Here is a 22570-nt window from a genome sequence, read left to right on the forward strand (position 1 = left end):
GGGTTAGCCTGGTGGTGGGTATTGAGGAGGGCACATTCTGCATGGAGCACGGGGTGTTATGCACAAACAATGAATCATGGAACACTTCATCTAAAACTAATGATGTAATGTATGGGGATTAACATAAGAATAAAAAAAAAATGGGAGCTTTGATTTTGAAAAGAAAAAAAAAAAAAAGATATAAAATCCAAAACTTTAACAATGACAATTTTTTAAGTCATAGTAAAGAGAGATGATTTTTACACATTCCTTTTTGCCCTTTCAATTTTCTATAATATACAGAAATTTCAAGGAAAAAAAGACAATATAAGTAATCTTTAAGAATCAAGATACAGCCAACAGCTCCAACTCCCTTCCTAAGATATTTCAAGGAATTTCAATAACCACAATAAAATAGTATTTTGATAGTGTTTCAAGAAGCCATCTTTTCATGACTGTAATTTAAGAAGGATTTAATCACTGCCTAGTGGTCACGTGCACTTTTGAAACTCAAAGTCCTAATTTAAAAACAAAACAATTGTAGTACTACATAAAAAAGTCAATTACAAATAAAACATGATTAGTTAGTATTACGTTTGTGTCTTTGGCTCATATTATTCCACTGACTGTCCACTTTCTATTGCAATGGTTTCCTGGTTAAAAACCAGTGTTTGTTTATAATCATTCTTTTTTGGCTTGCTATTAAAGTATCTTACACTTGGTATGCCTACTAGAAGAGATAAGGCTTTCACATTATACTTCGATGTATGTAGGACTGATAATCAGATGAGCCTTTAGAAGATGCTCAGCTGTTTACTGTTTTTCCTTTGCAGTATGCAGTCACAGCTATGGGACATATACTGAAGCAACACATACAAGTAGTACTATACTACAACAGCAGTCTCCTGACATGGACTTCAACCCTGGAGCAATTCCAAGCAACTCCCCAGGACTTTGGGTTTAAACAGAGGCAGAAGCCACATTAGGGCTCTGCTTCTGTTTTGAGCTGGTTCTTAACTGGGCAATTATGACCAAATTAAACTGAAAAAAAATTGTCTTTAAAACACTTTTAATAGTGTGATTTTAATTTCTTGGTATTTACACTGCACACACACACAAAATACAGAAATCAACCCATTTATAATTTCTTAGGTATTCTAATTCTAATTGCGTATACTAGCAAATGAGAAAAATGACACGATACTCCCAGATTTAGTTAAGTCAATCATATTTTGCTTTGAAATATCTAGAACAATTTGTGAAAAAACACTGCACTTTACTATTTAAGGTTTATTATGTCTAATTTAAAAAATGTTTTGCATTTCCAAGGCAGATACCAGCTAAGTCATGAAGAACTGAGGAGGGAGATGCTTGGAACTCACATGTAATAGGAAACAAGGTATAAAGTTTCTAGTACATAATACATGAATCATACAATATATGTGGGTAAATTTAAGACTTTATAAGGCTGTATTTCTTAATTAATAGTAACCACAACTTTCATTCTACGTATCACCCATTCATGGAACTTTCATAGATGTCAATAAAAATTTTCTACATGGACCAGGCTGTACTTAAACATACGATTCATTAAGTATTATTTCTAGAGAGAAATTATTTATAATTTGAAACATTTAACATTCATATTCAAATTTTAATTCATATACTGCCACTACTGGTGGCTTACGATATGTTTATACACTGTTTTAATTCATAAAACTCTAAAATTCACAATAACAAGAGCATTAATTTGTATACATGATCTACTAGAACATATGTTTTATAGAATAAGGGCAAACAGAATTTTTTCCTTAGGGTTCAGCTAAACAAATATAATTGCCAAAGGAAAGATTAAAATACACTTCTGCTTTGATATTACAATTTGTTTTTCTTTTTTTCCTTGGTCCCTGCACCCCCGAGAAAAGTACCACGAAAGATTTACAGTAGGATATATAAGTACTGTCCTATTATACAAGGAAGGAAAGTAAGACAACCTCTCATTCATGTAGGACAAATAGCTATGCCAAAAGCACAAATTACATCTAATTACAGGGTATAACTTTGTCATCTTTCTTTTCATAATCTAGCCATTTACACACTTTGATTTTTTACTTCCATTTGGGTTTATTAACATCAAAGCTTTGTCATCATTTATCTGTTTCTAGAGACATTTTTACCTGAGGCAATAAAGAATAAAAACGTCTTTGCATTCTTGCTTTACTGTTGACTAAGGAAAGCTTTAGTCTTCACTGGCCTTTCAGCGTTTCATGGTTATTAAACTTCTGAATGTTGCTGTAAAGTTTACTGCCCTTGGCATACCAATTTTAAAGGTACTATCATTAAACCCAATGCACTGCACACATATACACTCCAATTCAAGTATACTCCAGTTAAGTTTGTGTTTTACCCATTGCTAGTGGTATTATTAATGTCTTTTACCCCCTTTTCACAAAAATAATCACCACAAATACAGTCAGACAACCTGGAATAAAAGAAAGCAACACCAATTTAATTTTATGAATTGTGTAGGGTCATCACAGCAAATTAAAATAGCTCCACTGTATTAATTACATGACTGGGGTTTTTAAATTATTCATTCATATATAACAGAAATGCATTACATTTAATGAAATTTGCAAATTCACTTCCCAATTAATATATTTGTTTGACAGTTTAAACACAATGATCCACACTCCTTGCTTTTATTTACCTAAAATTTGTGACCATTTGGTTTAAGTCGGGTCGTACCCACAAAATATAAAATAGGAGTTCAAATGTGAATTTAAATATTATCAGAGGAAAATAAACCATCCTTGGTGTTCTCTTACTATTTTAGACGTTAAATATTTTAAAATGTAATACCACGGTACAGTATATTACTTACAGTAAACTCAGAGTACAAATTTTTCTTCAAAATAACTTATTAGATGATACTTTAAGCAACACTGGAAAAACTCACCAAAACAAAGCCACTAGAATTTTATGGTAATTAGTCCTATAATCATTGTAACTGTTGTTTCTAAGCTCTCATTCTTCATGAACTCTGTTAACCCCTTCCCACTATCTTTATGGGTTTTTTCTCTCTAGTGGCAGTCATTACAGATTCCTCTGACATGGCCCATTTTTTCAGAGCAGTTCACAACCAGGCTCTTTTTACCTGTTTGTTTTTTAATAGAAGGAAAGTGTGGAATTAGGGCTATAGCCAGCTTCTGGGACTAACCAAACCCTTTGCTTTCACTCCTGTTAAAACAGAAGAAGAATCCTTTTTACTGTCAAAGTCCAACCTTTCTACCTGTGGTCTTGACTCCATATAACTTCCTTTCTCAAAGACTTCAACCTATAATTACCCCCTCACAGATCTGTAACAATTTTTGTCTCTTTATTACATCATTTTATCAGCATTCAAATGTCTTCTATTGTCTTACATCTTAAAACAAAACCTTACCTTGGTTTCATATCTTGTGTCTTCTTGAATATCCTCTACAGTAACACTTGCAGAATGAAATATCTCTATTCATATTTTTTGCTTCCTTACTTCACCATCTCTCCTCAACACATTCCAATTAAATTTCTGTCCCCAGTATTTCACTGAAATTCCTCATCAAGGTCACCAACACCTTTCCTACTGCCACACCCAAAGCCCAGCCTTCTGTTCTCACCATCTCAGCAGCAACAGACTTAAGTGGGCACCCCCTCCTTGAACGGTTTTCTCAGGACTATACTGTAATGGTAAGCATTTTGCCACTTACCTAATATTTTTTGGTTATGCAAATGTCCCACTTAGAGATTATAAAAAACTGCCATATGAAACTTCTTGCTATACTTCTTACTATAATGATGCTACAGTATCCTCCTTATGAAACAGTAGAAAATAACTGTCTTATTCCCAGATTTAGTTGTTTCTAAGCAACCGATTATGAAGCATATAACTGGCCTGTTCTCCTCTTTGAACTTGTTGCTAAATTTAAGATCAAATTTATGATTAACGTCAAATATAACACAAGATCTTATAGCATTATTTTAATCTTTTCTATAACTTCATCTGTATGCTATTTTTCTCTCCATGTAAAAATTATTGCCCACAATAGCACTTTTCTAAGCCATTTAAAATCCTCTCAGCATCAAGCTCAGCATAAACATTCTAATACAGTTAAAACAAACAAACAACTATGACAGGATTTTATTTATTTATTTATTTATTTATTTATTTATTTATTTATTTATTTGACAGAGAGAGAGAGACACAGCGAGAGAGGGAATACAAGCAGGGGGAGTGGGAGAGGGAGAAGCAGGCTTCCCGCTGAGCAGGGAGCCCGATGCAGGGCTCGATCCCAGGACCCTGGGATCATGACCCGAACTGAAGGCAGATGCTTAACGACTGAGCCACCCAGGCGCCCCACAACTATGACAGGATTAAAGTCAGTGGGGGAAGATGTCTACTTTCAACTTCCTAGAAGTTGCTTTTCCAGGCATCCTCTTCCCTCTTTCCTTCTGACATTTCAGAAACTATCACTTATTATATCCCAGGCAAGTTGTTGTTTTGTGTTACTTATGCTAAAAGTCCTCTTTTTTTTTAGAACAATTAATCAAGAATTGGCTGCAGGACCTCTCTTCCTCCTTCTCCTTTGCCAGGGGTGAGGGGAGTGGGGCATGGCATGTCCAAGGCACAACTTTCAGGAGACTGATTACATACAGGGAGATCTATTACTCAAATACAGATCTTCCTCGAGTTATGATGGGGTTGCGTCCCCAAAAAATCCACAGTGAGCTGAAAATATCCTAAGTCAAAAATGCATCCAAGAGACCTAACCTACTGAACATCACAGCTTAGCCTAGCCTACCTTAAACGTGCTCAGAACACTGACATTAGCCTACAGTTGGGCAAAATCATTGAACACAAAGCCAATTTTATATTGTATTGAATAGCTCATGTAATTAAAACTGTACTGAAACTGACAAATATAATAGTTGTATAGGTGCAGAATGGTTTTTTTTTTTTTTTAAAGTTTTATTTATTTATTCATGAGAGTCAGAGAGACAGAGAGAGAGAGAGAGGCAGAGGCAGAGGCAGAGGGAGAAGCAGGCTCCCCGCTTAGCGGGGAGCCTGATGCGGGACTCGATCCCAGGACCCTGGGATCATGACCTGAGCCGAAGGCAGATGCTTAACCATCTGAGCCACCCAGGCGCCCGGTGCAGAATGGTTTTAAGTCTATCAGCTGTTAACCCTTGTGATGTGCCTGACTGGGAGGTGCAGCTTGTTGTCATAGCCCAACATCGCTAGCCTGGGAAAAGGCCAAAATTCAAAGTACCGTTTCCACTGAACGGGCATCACTTTTGCACCATTGTAAAGTCTAAAAATTGTAAATCAACCACCATAGGTTGGGGACCGTCTGTGAATTCTGATGGTCATTGATTGAAACCCCGTGAATAAAGTAGGAACCCCTGAATCTAAACAGATATGAATGAATGAATGAATGAATAAACAGTGGAGGGCGCCTGGGTGGCTCAGATGGTTGAGTGTCTGCCAGGGTCCTGGGATCGAACCCCATATCAGGCTCCCTGCTCAGCATCAGGGAGCCTGCTTCTCCCTCTCCCTCTGCCTTCAGCTCCCCCTGCTTGACTCTCTCTCTCTGTCAAAATAAATTTAAAAAAACAAAATCTTTAATTAATAAACAGTGGAGAAGAGAAAGCTCACGAAGCCTCAAAGTATCTCCCCACAAAATACTAATTAATGAGTATAAAATACACATTAATTAACTTTACAATGGAGAAACCTGGCAGATACCATCTTACCAACCAAATGATAAAAGTTAATATCATCAGTAGCAATTTATATCATATGCCTCCTTAATATGATACATTGAGAAGAACACAGCATAGCTTTACTGTAATTCTTAACAAAAATGCATAAATCATGAGGAAACATCAGCCAAATCTAAATTTAGGGACATTCTGCAAGGTAACTAGCTTCTGCTCAGTGAGAGGGTCAAAGGGCTTTAAAACTGCAAACAAGCCTTAGAACAATATAGATGGATTGAAGCTTGGAGGAAAGGCACACTATTTTTCAACTGATTTTAGCCATTTAAACACAGCTTTAGTTGAGCACTCTATCCATTCATTCATTTATTCATTCACTTACTCACTTATTCAAAAATTAAATACCTACTACGAGCCAGGGACTGCTAAGTATTGTTAGTAAAATGATAATAAAAGCTAAAAGTTATGTATAAGTACTTTAGAATGGTGGCTGTATAGTAAGATATTTTTAAAAAATTGAGATACAACTGACATATAACATTATATTAGTTTCAGGTGTACAAGATAATAATTCGGTATGTGTACACATTGTGAAATGACCACCATGAGTCTAGTTATCATCCATCATCACACAGTTACAATGGTTTTCCCTTGTGATGGGACCTTTTAAGATCTACTCCCTTAGCAACCTTCAGACATACAATACAGTATTATTAACTACAGTCACCATGATGTATGTTACATCCCCAGGACTTCTTTTTATAACTGGAAGATTGTGCCTTTTGGTCATCTTCACCCATTTCAGCCACCTTATAGTAAGATATTAATAACTAAATGTGGGCTTAAGGTGAATGGAATTTCAGTAAGTCCCGGATCTTATTTTTTTTTGATAGATGCAAAGAAGCCAGACTTAGAATTGCACTGTTGGAAGCATTTTGCTTTCTCCCAACATGAAGGCATACTAAATCAAATGTATTAAGTAATATCAAATTTGACATTTATAATAAATTTCTACAACTGAATTAACTATAGAAATAATTATATGAAAATTAATGTAAACGTATCAACAGAGCTTTAAAATGTGAGACAGTGAATGAAACATGATGCTCTGCCATGTTTTTTTCCTCAAGGAAAAAAAGCCTCAATTCTAAATTCTAGGTAGTTTATAAAAATAAGTGAAATATAAGAAGAATGAAGACTTTTAAGGTAGTCTTGATACCTATTTAGGAAGACCCTTTAATACTATATGTTAATCCTCAAATTATGTTAAGTCTACCATGATTTGATCACAGTGACAAAACAACATCTTTTTCTGACTACTCTTAGCCTGTTCTGCCTTTCTTTTTCCTGCCCTAAGCATCACTTTCTGATCTCAGGGAAACTGTTTTTCCTGTTTCTTTGAGAGGTATTTCTATGCCCATGATTTCTATTCTTCTAAAGACTAAGGTTTTTTTTTTTTTAAGATTTTATTTATTTATTTATTTGAGAGAAAGAGAGAGAGACAGAGAAACAGCATGAGAGGGGAGAGGGTCAGAGGGAAAAGCAGGCCCCCCGCTGAGCCGGGAGCCCGATGTGGGACTCGATCCCAGGACTCCGAGATCATGACCTGAGCCGAAGGCAGTTGCTTAACCAACTGAGCCACCCAGGCGCCCAAGACTAAGGTTTTATCAAACAATGCATGTATCTCTATTTAAGTGATAAAAATGTGGACAAATTCTCACAGTAGCAGGCAATGACAACTAGGTCATGATTGCCACTTGGCCAGAAGGGATTATAAAACACCACTGACTTTAAGACGTATCCTGATTTTAGATATGTTAATATGTTAAAAAAAAAAAAGTGCCCTAGAAGGAGCGAAATATGATATAAGGATGGGAGTGCTGTGATACTCTATCTAATTAATTCCACTTTAATAAGGATTTTTTAAGTTACTTGATATTTTAACAAATTAAAATGATATGGGTTGGAATATAAAAAATAGTTTCTGAGCTTAAAGGCTAATAATGTTGTTAGAGAGACCAGATATTAGATTTGCTCATAAGAAAATGCAAATGCTAATTGATGGCACAAACAAAAATATTATGAAAAGTTTAAGAAAGGAGATACTAAAGTAGGCTTCAAGGAGATCATCTCCATGGATAGAATTAGGATGGTCAGAAGGAGGGAATTCCTACTGATCAGCAGGAACTGATAAAACTGAAACTGACAATTATCATGGATGTCAAAATGTAAAAATAAAAGGCATGAAAAACCAGGCTGTTCTGAGAACATTAAAAGTTTCTACGAGCTAATGCTGTTTTGTAATGCAAGTTGCTAAATGATTAATATTGCTGCAGTCTATCTTAAACCCATTAAAAATGCTCAATCATAATTCTAAGGTGAGGCAGGATTAAAAGGCAAAATATCAGTTTAGAATTATAGGTCAAGAAGGTCATTAAATGGGATTTAAAGACAAAAATCACATCAACAAACACACATTACTTCTAAGATGCGTTCATGTGTGAGGCATTTTATCACATATGCAAGATATTTATATGAATACATCTTAAAGGTGTTTTTTCCTCTAATTTCTTTTTACTCAAATAAAAGCAAGCACATTAAGACATCAAGAGAAAGGAAAATACATTTATGAAATGTCAATAAAGATTAGATGAGAAATCATTCAAATCAGACCTGACAACTAAATCATAATCACAATTACATAAGAAAGCAATTTTATTTACCCAGAAAATAACACATTACCTCAATTTACATAACTTCCCCCCTTTAGAAGATCAAGGTGATTCTCCCACACATCAAGCCACATTTTTCATAAACCTTGAAATTATAAATTCCTTATAGTATGGTTTTAAAATGTGTATTTTCTGAAGTGTAACAATTTTTGGTCACCATAAGACCAGTTTTCATATTGGTAATTTACTAAATTTTCTCACTGAAAATATAAGGTTTACTGGAAAATTCAAAGGCATTATAATACCTGATGTGTGCTGAACTCTAAAAAGATGACTAGTTTAAAAATATTAGATTGTTTTCAAGTTGTAGTAGCAGAGTCCTAATTTCTACATATAAAACAGATATAAGGGATCTCTCAAAGGCTGCCCATTTGATTTTCTTTTGGATCTTGAGAAGTCTCTCTGATAGAACACAGCTGGAAACCACTGCTCTTAGACCCATACCAAATATTAACTGCATTCATTTCCTAGGGCTCCTGTAACAAAGTACCACAAACTGAGTGGTTTAAATAACACATTTATTGTCTCACAGGTATGGAGGCCCGAAGTCTGAGACTTAGGTGCCCATAAGGGCATGTTCCCTCTCAAGGCATGAGAGAACAATCTGCTCCAGGCCCCTTTCCTAGTTTCTGGCAGTTCTCCAGCTTGTGGCAGCATAACTCCAGTCTTCACATGGCATTCTCCCTTTGTGTGCATCTAAATTTCCCTTTTTAATAAGGACACCAGTCATCCTGTATCAGGGGTCCAACCTACTCCAATATGATCCCTCCTTAATTTTAACTAATTAAGGGGCACCTGGGTAGCTCAATTGTTAAGCGTCTGCCTTGGGCTCAAGTCATGATCCCAGGGTCCTGGAATTGAGCTCCACATGGGGCTCTCTGCTCAGCAGGAAGCCTGTTTCTCCGTCTCCCACTCCCCCTGCTTGTGTTCCCTCTCTTGCTATCTCTCTGTCAAATAAATAAGTAAAATCTTTAAAAAAATTTTTTTAACTGATTAAATCTGCAATGATCCTATTTCCAAATAAGGCCACAGTCTGAGATAGTGGAGGGCAGGACCTCAACATACAAATTTTGGGGGAACACAACTCAAGAGTCTACCTTCTGGCCCCCCCTCAAATTCATCTGCTTTCACATGCAAAATGTACTCATCCCATCCCAACATCCTCTCCAAAGTCCTAATCATCCCACCAGCAACTTTAAGTCCAACATCTCATCTAAATACCATCAACTAAGTCCCAAATCTCAGCATATAAATTCTCGTAATCACTTCCGGGTAAGATTCAGAATATGACTTATCCTGGGGTGAAAGTCTACTCCTTCTGTAAACCTATGAAACTAGGTAAGTTATCTGTTTTCAAAACACAGTGACAGAACATGTACAGGACAGACTTCCCATTTCAAAAGACAGAAACTGGAAGAAAAAAAGGGGGTCATGGGTCCCAAGCATGTCTGAAATTTAGGGCAAATCAGATTTTATGTTTGAGAATAATCCTCTGTGGCTAGGTGCTTTGTGCTCCTAATGTTAGTCTCTCTGTCTCTCTCTCTCTTTTTTTCTAAAGGATTTAATTCATTTATTTGAGAAAGAGAGAGAGTGCCCATGAAAGGGTCGGGGTAGAGGGCAGAGAGGGAGGGAGAGAAATTCTCAAGCAGGCTCCTTGCTGAGCATTCTGGCTCCATCTCTGGACCCTGAGATCATGACCTGAGCTGAAATTGAGAGTTGGACACTTAACCAACAGAGCCACCCAGGCACCCCTCCTTAAGTTATTCTTCTCCTCTCTGGAAAGATAACATGTTCGTGACTAGACAGCTCTACCAGCCCATTTCTTGCCTGTAGAACCCAGGAAGTCCTTCCTTCATTTCATCCCTTCTCTGCCCCCTTCAGTCTAACCCTAGCAGCTTTTTGCTGAGATGGTTGACTGGATTCAGGAGTCACACTCCTAATCTCTTTAGCAAATGGTTGTCTAGCCACACCCTTAATTTTCTCTGCACAGCATCCTTCTCATTGTTTTACAATACAGCCAGGCTAGTAATTTTCCAAATCTTCAAATTCTGGTTCTTTTGTGTAATAATTCCTTCTTTAATTTCTCTCCTTCCTCTCAAATTTTACTATGTACAGCTATGAGAAACTGAACCATGACTTGAACATTTTGCTTAGAAATCTGCTCAACTAAATATCCAATTTTATCACTCACAAGTTATACCTCCCCCAAAATAGTAGAGCACAATTTAGCCAAGTGCCCTGCCACTTTATCACAAGAACTGCCTTTCCTTCAGTTTCCATTACCATGTTGCTCATTTCCATCTCAGACCTCACCAGAAGCACCTGTAACATTCATATTTGTAGCAACAGTCTCTTCAAGGCAATATAGACCATTTCTATCATGTGCCTCAACTCTTCCTGCCTCATACATTAACCAATTCCAAAGCCACTTCCACAGTTTTAGTATTTATTACAGCAGCATACTAATTCCCAGTACCAAAATCTGTTATTAGTCAGGGTTCTCCAGAGAAATGGGACCAATAAGATATTCCTATATCCTATACGTATAAAGGTAGAAAGAAAGAGGGATAAGAGATTTATTTTAAGGAATTGGCTCATGGGATTGAGGGGGACAGCAAATCCAAAACCTGCGGGGCAGGCTGGAATTTCTGGTAAAAGACCTAAATTCAGGCAAAGTTTCTATGTTGCCTCCAGAGACCAAATTTCTTTCTTCCTCAGGAAACCTCGGCTTTGCTCTTAAGGCTGTCCACTGATTACACCCATCCACACTATGGAGAGTAATCTGCTTTACTGAAGTCTACTGATTTAAATGTTAATCACATCTCTTGGCACCAGGGTGGCTCAGTCGTGAAGCTTGATCTCACCTCAGGTCTCTATCTCAGGGTCGTGAGTTCAAGCCCCCAGTCACATCTAAAGAAAACCTTCACAAGTAATATTAGACTGTTTAACCAAACAACTGGGTACCACAGACTCGCCAAGTTAACACATAAGATTAACGATCACATTGACCTCACTAATTTTCCTGTCATCATTAATGTTATCTGTCTCAATAATACAAAAATGACAACTTCAACAATGTTTATAACCTTCTTTTTAATTTTTTCCCCAACAATGAAAAGTGCCAAGCCCTAAGTTTAGCACTAGAGAGACAATTTGAAAGAAAAGCTCATTTTGTTGAGCTCTTTTATTCCTCAATAACAAATAACTGAAGAAACACAAAGGACAAGGGGACTCTATCAAGTGCCCACATATCCTTGGCACTGCATATAATGCCAATAAGAAATCCAGTCAGTATCCTTTGTAACAAGTGGTCAGCTGGAGCTTTTCCTGCTGAAACCCAGGCCAAACACTCCTGAACTCAGTATAAGTCATCAACTGTCTCAGCTCCTAATCTACCCTCTTTTGTCCTGCTTTGTTATACTGGATCTGAACCCCCTGCAGACTTCTCTCCTTGTCAACTAGAATAATTTTAGCCTCTGTCAATAGAGGGCACTGGAGTGACGCTGCAAGAAAACAGGCAGGAAGGCACTTCTGCCTTTTTTATTCAGCGCTGGAGCCAGGTGGCCCTCACAGACCAGCCAGCTTCCAAACAGCTCTGCAGGCAGCTTCTAACACACCAGGTCACCTCTTATGAGCAGCTCCAGGTGCCACTTCTGCAGCAGCTCTGGCCATGCCCTGAGGCCACATTCTCCCATTCAGTGGGATGATTCTATAGACCAGTCCAGCTCCGACACACACAAGCTTCTTCTGGCTAGTTCTGGCCTGTACCATCTGGCCAGAGCTACCAACAGCAGAGTTATATTTCTGTGGTAACCATGCCCTCTTCAAAAAGGCTAAATCTCAGCTTCGGGGTTGGAGGAGCTTTCCCAAGTCCTTAGTACCTTCACTATCTATTCTCCTTTCACTTACAGATACTGGCTACTTTTTGGCACCTGCTACTTCTGGACCCCTTAAAGTCCTTTACTCCTTTAGAAGTCAACCACCTTTACTAGATAATTCTTTATATTAAACTTCCCCACTCAAATTATTGTTTTACGCTTCTGTCTCCTGACTGGACTCCGACAGGGATAAATCCTACCTTTCATTTCATAATCCATAACTGTTCAAAACCATTCCAGGAATTAATATTGTTAAAATGTCCATACTGCCCAAGTGATTTAAAGATTCAAGGCAGGCATTCCCCTTCAAAATCCCAATGGCATTCCTTACGGAAATGGAAAAAAAATCCTAAAATTCATATGGAACTATAAAGATCCTGAAAAGGTAGCCCAATCTTGAGCAAGAAAAACAAACCTGGGGCATCACACTTCCTGATTTCCAAATACACACAGCACAGTAATCAAAAAAGTGTGGTTCTCGCATAAAAACAGACATATGGAACAGAATAGAGCCCAGAAATATGACTAAACAATGGGGAAAGGATAGTCTCTTCAACAAATGGTATGAAGAAAATTGGATATCCATATGTAGAAAAATGAAATTGGATCCTTATCTCACACCACATAGGAAAATTAACTAAAGTGGATTAAAGACTTAAATGTTAGATCCAAAACAGTAGAACTACTGGAGGAAAACACTGGGGAAAACCTTCTTGACAGAGATCTGCATGATGATTTTCTGAATATGTGACCAAAAGCACAAGCAACAAAAGCAAAAATTATCACGTGGAATTGCATCAAATTTTTATAAAAAGCTTATGTAGAGCAAAGGAAAGCACAGAGTGAAAAACAACCTACAGAATGGTAGAAAATATCTGCAAGCCATACATCTGAAAAGGTGTTAATATCCAAAATACATAAGGAACTCAAACAACTAAATGGCCATAGAAATAAAATACCCAGATTAAAAAATGGGCAAAGGACCTGAATAGACATTTTTGAAAAGAAGACATACAAAAGACCAATAGGTATATGAAAAGGTGCTCAACATCACTAATCATCAGGAAAATGCAAATCAAAACCACAATGAGATATCACTTCATACCTGTCAGGACAGCAATTATCAAAAAGACAAAACATAACAAATACTGGAGAGGATGTGAAGAAAAGAAAACCCTTCTATACTGTTGGCTGGGAATGTAAACTGGTACAGCCACTATGAAAAACAGTACAGAGGTTCCTCAGAAAATTAAAAATAGAATTACCATGATCCAGCAATACTACTTCTGGGTACACATTTGAAGGAAATGAAATCAGTATTGCAAAGAGATATTTGCACTCCCACATTCACTGCAACATTATTTACAATAGCCAACTGTCCATCAATGGCTGAATGGAAAAGATGTGGTGTGCATGTGCACACACACAGACACACACAAATATTATTCAGCCTTGAAAAAGGAAATCTTGCCATTTGCAACAATAGGGATGAATATGGAGGACATTACGCTAAGTGAAATAAGCCAAACGCTACATAATCTCACTTATCTGTGAAATCTAAAATAGTCGAACTAACAGAAGAACAGAGCAGAATGGTGGATGCTCGAAGTTGGGGGAAATGGGAAGATGTTGGTCAAAGGGTAAAAGTTTCAGTTATGCAAGGTAAGTCCTAGAGATTAAACATACAGCATGGTGACTACAGTTAACAATGCTGTTGTTATGTACCAGAAATTTGTTAAGAGGGTAAATCTTTAAGTGTTCTCACCATACACAAACATGCACTCAATGATAACTAGGTGAGGTGATGGATATAATTAACTTGATATGGTGTTTATCTCCCAATGTCTAAAAAAAAATCAAGCTGTATCCTTAAAAAATTTTTTTTAATTTAAAAAAAATTTTAAAAGATTTATTTTAGAGAGAGAACGCACATGCATGGCAGGGGGAGAGGCAAAGGGAGAGGGAGAAAGAGAATCTTTTTCCAGACTCCCTGCTGAGTGTGGAATCTGGAGGCGGGGGGCTCAATCCCTGGACCCTGAGATCATGACTTGAGCCGAAATCAAGAATCAGACCCTTAACCGACTGAGCCACCCAGGCACCCCTCAGGTTGTACACTTTAAATACGAATTTTTATGTCAATTATATCTCAATAAAGCTGTGAAAGATAAAAAAACATCCTTCTGGGAGTGCTGCTAAAAATGCAGAAATGGGAGGAACTTATATTTTCCTTGCCTTCTCTTTTGGGTATCACTTTCATCCAGTGCTACCTCTGCTTAAACCATAAGAACTTTGTGTAACTGAGTATCTGCGAATATACTAGACTTTACTAAAGACTGGATAGGCAATGGAAGATCAAAAAATTACAGAGAATCCAGTCTTTTCCATTCTGTCCTTCCTTCTCCTTTTCATTTCTATACCCAGATTTCCTTATGTGCTCCAAATTCTTCTGCCTCCATTATGCAAAGCAGCCTTCCCTCACCCCTGAAGCCTTGAGCCAGCCACATTCAGGCTCCTAGGGGGCTTACTCTCTACCAGAAAAACTTAGTAAGTAAACCAAAACCACTCTCTCCCTAAGAAGAATTTTAACCAATTGTTAAGATACAGATCTTGTTATATTTACATCTTCAGTCAGGGTAATATTATATATACAGTGTATACTATATATTTAACTATAATATCAAAATATAATATCAGAATAATATCAGAATATAATATCACCATATCAAAATATAGTTTTTATTTTTATGGTTAGTTTTCACCATATGTCAGGATTATTTCCAAAATTAAAAACAATTTAATTGGCTTGAGGTTTACAAGTTGAAGCATCTCAGTAACTGGAATGAAAATGCAATTAACTCAGGGCACCTGGGTGGCTCAGTCGTTAAGTGTCTGCCTTTGGCTCAGGTCATGATCCCAGGGTCCTGGGATCCAGTCCTGCATGGGGTTCCCTGCTTGGCGGGAAGCCTGCTTCTCCCTCTCCCACTCCCCCTGCTTGCGTTCCCACTCTTGCTGTGTTTCTCTCTGTCAAATAAATAAATAAATAAAATCTTAAAAAAAAAAAGAAAGAAAATGCAATTAACTTTATTTAAATTCTAAAATTAATTTTGATATTTTAATATGATAGCAGAGGACAAAAGCTTGTTATATGAAGACAAACAAATGCTAATAATGTGAATTGAAAATGAAATCTCATACACATTAATAGGTGAAATGGACCCATCTTTACATTTTTGAGAGAAAGAGATACCTATTATTATTACATTATAAATTCCATCAATTTATTCACCCATTCAATAAATATTTACCACACCTACTATGCACAAGACTCTTTTCCAGGCCCTTGGGATATAGCAGAGAAGAGCAAGGTTTCCTATTTACTTATATTTTCTACTGGGAATATGGGATGATATGGGAACATATCTTTACGACTTGAAGTGTGTAACTGAGTATATATAGAACATTTAGTAACTTAGCTGATTCTAACCATTTTTGGATACTGCTTGTCTACTATTTCTATAAATGCCAATCAAACAAAAGTTAGACAAGGTCATTTTGTTACATAGTGCAGTTCATTCATTTACTCTTTGAATAAACATTTATTATGTGCCATCACATGACTGTAAATACACAGAGATGAAAAAGACCAAGAGACCATTCTAGTGGGAGAAGACAAAATAAACAAATAGATAAAATAACTTCAAAGAGTAATAAGTCCTATGAAAGAAAAAACTGATTAAATGTTATTGGGGAAAAGTTTCAAAGATTTATAAATATACACAAATAAACATATCAAAGGAAATCTAATACCTAGGAAACTACATAAGATATTTAAATTTATTTAGAATAAACATTTATACAGTTTTACAGACTAGGTTATAAAAAATTAATTTTACTTTTTAAAAAAGATTTATTTATTCATTTGAGAGAGAGAGAGAGAAAGCACATGCTCATGAGCATGCACGGGGTGGGGGGTGGTGGTAGAGGGGCAGGGAGAGAATCTCCAGCAGACTCCCCACTGAGTGTGGAAACCAATGAGGGGTTCAATCTCAGAACCCTGAGATCATGACCTGAGCCAAAATCAAGAGTCGGACGCTCAACCAACTGAGCCACCAGGAGCCCCAATAATTTCACTTTTTAAATATAATTCTTAAATTTTTCATTAAAAGCAAACCAAAAAAATCCTATTATGAAGTCTGGGAGACATATAGTATTCAATATCACATAAATAATCTGAAAATTAAGATAAGGTAAAAAATACAAACATTTAGAGAATAAATGAAACATTGATAAAATTAACAAACAAATAAAACAAATAAAATACTATTACTGTTTTGTCAACTGTGAAGTATAATGCATTTTATTTTGGCTTTATAGCTTTTTCTTTACTCTCCCCCCCCCCCCCCCCCCAGTTTCAGGTCTTATTATTACAATGATTTATAATACCCATGGTTCAAAAAAGCTTTATAGTTAGTCTTATCTGACATGGCACTGAAGATTTACTTAGTGATATGGAAATTCGTTTGTTTTCATCAGTTGCAGTTTATCAATATATTATTTCTAGCTTGTGAAAACAAAATACGGTAATAGCTATAAAACTTTTGCTACTGAAATACCTGCAGGAAGAAAATAATTTTGCCATTCCAACTCTAAAACTCTCTAGCTCCTAACTGCTTTCACCACTGAAATAGCCTTATGTTTTTAAACATAATTTTTTTAAAAGATTTTATTTATTTGAGAGAGAGAGTGAGAGTGAGCAAGCAAGCATACTAACAGGGGAGGAGCAGAAGAAGAGGGAGAAGTAGACTCCCAGCCCAACACGGGGCTCCATCCAAGCCAAAGGAAGACGCTTCACTGACTGAGCCACCCAGGTGCCCCTAAATCACTATTTATGAACAATGCAGCTACTCTTTTATAGAAGAATGGATTGGAATAATATTTTTGTCTTTCCCCTTCCATCATTTCTTATCTGATTTTACTATGCCAGAATCAATTAAAATAATATTGTAAAGGGGGTAACAGTAAAATCTAAGAATGGTTTTCAAATATTCTTAAGTGTTTCCGAAGAAGCAGTTTACAAAAAAGTAACTAATACGCTCATGTGCTCCAAAGCAAATTCTCTAAGGATCTGTAGGATAAAATGTTTTGTTGCAAAACACTATCATTATATTTTATATAACATCTGCAACTCAGATTCTTTGCACACTTATCTTCTAAATGTCTTTCAAATTCATCCACTAATTTAGCCAACATCATCTTTCTCTGGAATTATTACAATAGCTCCCTCAACCAGTTTTCTGGATTACTTCAGGAAACCAAGACTGTTGTCTCGATACTCTTTCCAAAGGTCAAAGCTAAATTTGTGATACAGAAATATCTGTAATTCTTTATGCATTAAGTAACATTATATAGTGGCATAACTGAAGAAAATTCATAACTGAAGAAAATGGCAAATTACAGGTTAATAAAAAAGAAAGTAATCTTTTTCTATTTAAGTTCACAGACCCCCTGAATTCTATGTCTGGATCTTTTGGGGTATAGGAGGGTTAAGAGCCCCTACAATGTCCCCCTGTTATCCTCAAGATAAAAATTTCTGTCATATGGCTTAAGGGGCACTTTTTTTTTTTTAAGATTTATTTATTTATTTTTTTGACAGAGACACACACAGCGAGAGAGGGAACACAAATAGGGGGAGTGGGAGAGGGAGAAGCAGGCTTCCTGCCGAGCAGGGAGCCCGATGCAGGGCTCGATCCCAGGATCCTGGGACCATGACCTGAGCCGAAGGCAGACGCTTAACGACTGAGCCACCCACATGCCCCTCAAGGGGCACTTCTTGATGATTCTTTGCCACCACTCATCCCCAGTTTTGAACCTCATCTTCTGCAGCTCACACTCTACTGAGTCAAACTCTTATCTTCAGAACTCTGCAATCTTTGTTTGTAATATTCTTCCCATTCTCTTTGCCCAGCAAACTCCCAATCATCCTATAGGTGTCTATTTACCTATCATTACTTCAGGAAACCAAGACTGTTAGGTGCTCTTCCACTGTGTTCCCAGAGCACCCAGAACTTACCCCTATCACAGCATTTACCAACCTGTATTAAAATTGCCCTCCCCCATTAAACCATAAGCATTTGAACTGTATTTCGAATCTCCACTCCTTGCATACTGCCTGGCAGAGAGTAGGCACTTCAATAACTGTGGAGGGAGGGAAAGAAAGAAGGGAAACTCCAATTTATTTGCTGTTTTATGACCTTGATTTCTATTCTTAGTTTCTGATTGATCCTCACAAATGCAAGCTGTTGGTCACAACGGGAACTATGAAAGTGTAGGATTCAATGATCATAAATTCCCCATTTTTACTGGAAAACTTACCTGGTGTGATGACTGAAAATGAAGGTCATTATTACTATTATTAAAAACCTGTATCAGGAAGATTCTACCACCTTGCAATACTAAGTAAAATAACTATAGTAATATATAAACCTGTATCAAGAGATGGTATGTATCCGTCAGTGATTCTCAACTATGCACACATGACTTCAAAGTGGTGGTTGTGGTAGAGGGATTAACAGGCCTCCTTTTAGGGAAGTATTACCAGAATCACCGAGGTGGAGGGAGAGTTTTCAAACTCTATGCCCCTCAATGCTTGCTGTACTGAGCCACTGTTGCTGAGAGGAATGTGTGGTCATCTTCAAGTCTACTATGGTGGTAGAAAGATGAGAACCACTGTTCTGAATTGGTCCAACAGCAAATGCTGTGTCAAAAGACTTTGTTAAAAAAATGGTAATAAAATGGGGGGCGCCTGGGTAGCTCAGTCAGTTAAGCTATCCACTAGTGATTTGCCTCACGTCCGGATCTCAGGGTTGTGAGACTGAGCCCAGGGCTCCTCGCTGGGTGTGGAACCTGCTTAAGATTCTCTCTCCCCTCCACCCAGCTCAGGTATGCTTGCTCTCTCTCAAAAAACAAACAAACAAAAAAACAACCCCCCCACCACCAAAAAACCAATGGATAATAAAATGGTTTCTAGGCCAAAAGTACCACAGGTTGGGGGAGGGGAGAGAGCTGGAAAGAATTCAAATATACTGGTGTAAAGTTTTTAATGTCACATCAGGAATTTAAAACACAAGTAGGCTAGAAGTGGGCCAGAAAAAAACAATGAGACAGATTAACTGAAATCAGAATCTACAAATTGCTGAGGGGATAAAACTGAAGTCATGTTCTGGGTGAATCACTTTGACTGGAAGGTATATATGAGTAGTGACAGGTTGGAGTGTTACTACAAAAGGCTCTGAGTGACAAAATTTTTAAATGTGGATTTTATCCTAGGCCGAATGAGGCACTAATGGTTTCTAAAGAAGGGTACATTATGTGATATACTTGGGATGATTAGCCAAAGGGTCCTAAACAGGATGAATTAAGAGGCTGAGAGAAGAGAGAAACCAATGATGAATAACTTGAATCCTTGGCACCAGAAGAACAAAAATCCTATAAAATACCACAAGACAGATCCTTCTCCTATGATCAGAAATGGTAAGAGGATGGGAAAGAGTTATTACATGTATTATCTATGTGGCACCTTAATTTAATACAAGTAAATATATCATTTGTCAATGCTTAACTTTAATTCTCAAGGCCTGTTTTCCTCTCTTTCATTGTATCTGATTGTTCCTTGGGTTTTTCATTAGAAAGGTATAATGTAAACCTAACAAACAGAATACTGCTTTTAATTTTCAAAACAATGCACACACTAAAACTTGTTAAAATGAAAAGTGCATAAAATATCTAAAAAGTAGTACTCTTTCAAATTTTCAAATACTTTACTTGACAATTTTAGATTAGGGAACTTTTACCTTTAGTACACGGAAGTTTTAAAAAAACGTGTTTTGTATAGTGCTTATAGTCCACTGAAGCATTAAGGTTTATAATCATGTTCCTTACAGTTGATCATAAAATCTGGAAATTATCACCCGGCTAATTTTTATGATTGACATTTTTATGATAAAAAAAGTCATCTATTAGGACAACTTCATCATACCATACAAAGAACCAGTCGTAAAGGCTTTAGTTATCAAGGTTAACAAAGGTACGTCCGGGTGGGGAAACTGGACACACACGAATTACATATCTGAGAACCCCTTCCCCCAAAACCGTGTATCGAGAAATCCGCAAATTAAGAGTCTTGAAGTAAGACACGCCCACATCCATCGCCGCAAATCTGCTGTCGTGGGCTTCGTGTGTTCGGCTTTCGCGGGATTTTCCCGGCGAAGGCTCAATCTCCTGCACTGGCCTCGAATGCCCTTGGGGAGCGCGGTGGGGTCCGAGTCGAGGAAGAAGCACTTACCACCTGTCCAAGGTCTTCCGCAGCGGTGCCCCTACCTGGACTCGGGAAGAGGAGCTGGGATCGCCCGCTCCACCACCGGGAATCTGAGGACGGAGGAGCTTGCTTAGCCTGGCAAAAAGGACAGGTTCCGTACCTGTGCTAAGACGGTGAGGCTGCCCTCGGGTGCCACGACATTCATGCGGCCATGGTACCATGCCACTCCTGTGCCTGCCAGGGCCACACCGGCCACTGCCACGGTCAAGGGGCCAGGGCCGGCCCAAGCTCGCCGGCCGGCAGCGATCCCACGCCGCAGTCTTCCGCCCCAGGCCGCCAGCCAAGCGCCTCTTGCCGCAGCGGCCGCCATCTTTGCGGAAGCGCCCCATCACACAGTCCGGCGCAGTCCACCACAGAACGCAGGACTCGAGAACTCCCGCGCAGCCGTGTATCTCGCGAGATCCGGACGCCCTCCGCCCGGCCCCTCGACCCTGCGTTCTGTGGTGGCTGCGCCCGCAAATCTCGGAGCCTCGCGAGGAGAATTTCTTCAGGGAGGCCGGGTGACTGGGAAGCGGTCGGAACAGAACCCAAAGTGGCCTCCCCAGTCGAAGATGAGATAGTTCCCGTATTGTGTAGGAAGGTCCTACCTTTTTCGTAAGGAAAGTGTGTCATTCACTAGGGGGAAGCCAGTATTTAGTGGGCGCTGCGGGCTCGAGGGGCAAGCACGAATGGGGGGGCTAGGCTTCGGACAATAGTTGTGATAAATTGTGTAGCTTGCTTTTCTGATGGACATGATCTTAAGAGTGGAATCCCATCCCTGAAGAAGTTGGGGCGTGGAACTGAAAAATCTGCATATTCCTGAAAACTACATTTGCTCTAAATTCCACAAGCCTACGCATGTTAAGAATTTCTTAAAATTATTTATATCATGGTATTCTGAAGTCTTCAGAAGCTGCAAATACTTTTCCCACAGGCCATTTAAAATAACATCAATTAGCTCGCCCCGCTTCTAGTAAACAAAAACTTTTAAAAATGTTTTTAGAAATATGTGCGTGTTCTACCTATCTTACTTTAAATAACTAAGCAAAATTTAAATTTATTTTTTAATTGTGGTAAAATATACACAATACCGCCATCTTAACCATTTTTAAGTATACAGTTCAGCGGTGTTAGAGATACTCATGTTGTTGGGCAACCATCACTACTGTCCATCTCCAGAACTTTTTCATCTTGCAAAACTGGCAAACTTAAAAAAAAAAGTGTCTTCCCCATCTGTCTTGTTCATTCTTCCTATTCTTATATTCTTGACTGCTCTTTCAATTTTGCTAAATCATATCCTATCCCAGCCTTCTAACTTTGTTGAAGTATTTTCTAATGAACTCCGGAACAAAGTCACCCTATTTCAGGCAATCACTATTTGCTGAATATTGAATTTAAACTCTGTTCTAGTAAAGTGTTACCTATTATCCCATCTGGGACCAAGCCAGATGCAGCAGAACACCTACCCCAAGTCACTGTTGTCAGTGTTTTCCCTTTTGCAGGCTTAGAATAGTACCTCAGTCCTGGTTGTTCCATTGGTCATAAGAAATGATTTAGCTGAGGCACATGCCTTTAGCAGAGACCTTTGTTTTGCAGCCTCTGATCCTCCATTCTTTGGTCTTTACTTTTCAGAGTGCATTTACTTTAATAAACTGTGTTCAGCCTCTGAAATGAAGCTTTACTTGGACATGCAGTAACTTACAGCTAAAAATTAGGTGCCAGGATCTTGATCACATGATCACTGCCATGTTGAAGTTTGTAAAACAAACAAAACCGAAACCAAAAACAAGTGCCACACTAAATCCAATTTGACCACTTAATTCTTGGATCATTTTGTCACGATCTGCCCTTAGTTCTTGCTTCCTTTTTCT

General features: G+C 38.0%; 1 protein-coding gene across 1 annotated transcript in view; it reads right to left on the minus strand.

Annotated features, from left to right (window-relative positions):
• MICU2 (mitochondrial calcium uptake 2) overlaps nt 1-21063 on the minus strand; it is a 149971-nt gene extending 128908 nt beyond the window's left edge. The window contains exon 1 of the mRNA XM_081815494.1: nt 20796-21063. Within this exon, the coding sequence (XP_081671620.1) occupies nt 20796-21030 (235 nt within the window). The 5' untranslated portion in view covers nt 21031-21063. The remainder of the gene's footprint in view (nt 1-20795) is intronic.
• Nucleotides 21064-22570: the final 1507 nt, after the last annotated feature.

Source organism: Leptonychotes weddellii, chromosome 3 (genome assembly GCF_054177405.1).
Source record: "Leptonychotes weddellii isolate Sample4059 chromosome 3, ASM5417740v2, whole genome shotgun sequence".
NCBI classification, from domain to species: domain Eukaryota; kingdom Metazoa; phylum Chordata; class Mammalia; order Carnivora; family Phocidae; genus Leptonychotes; species Leptonychotes weddellii.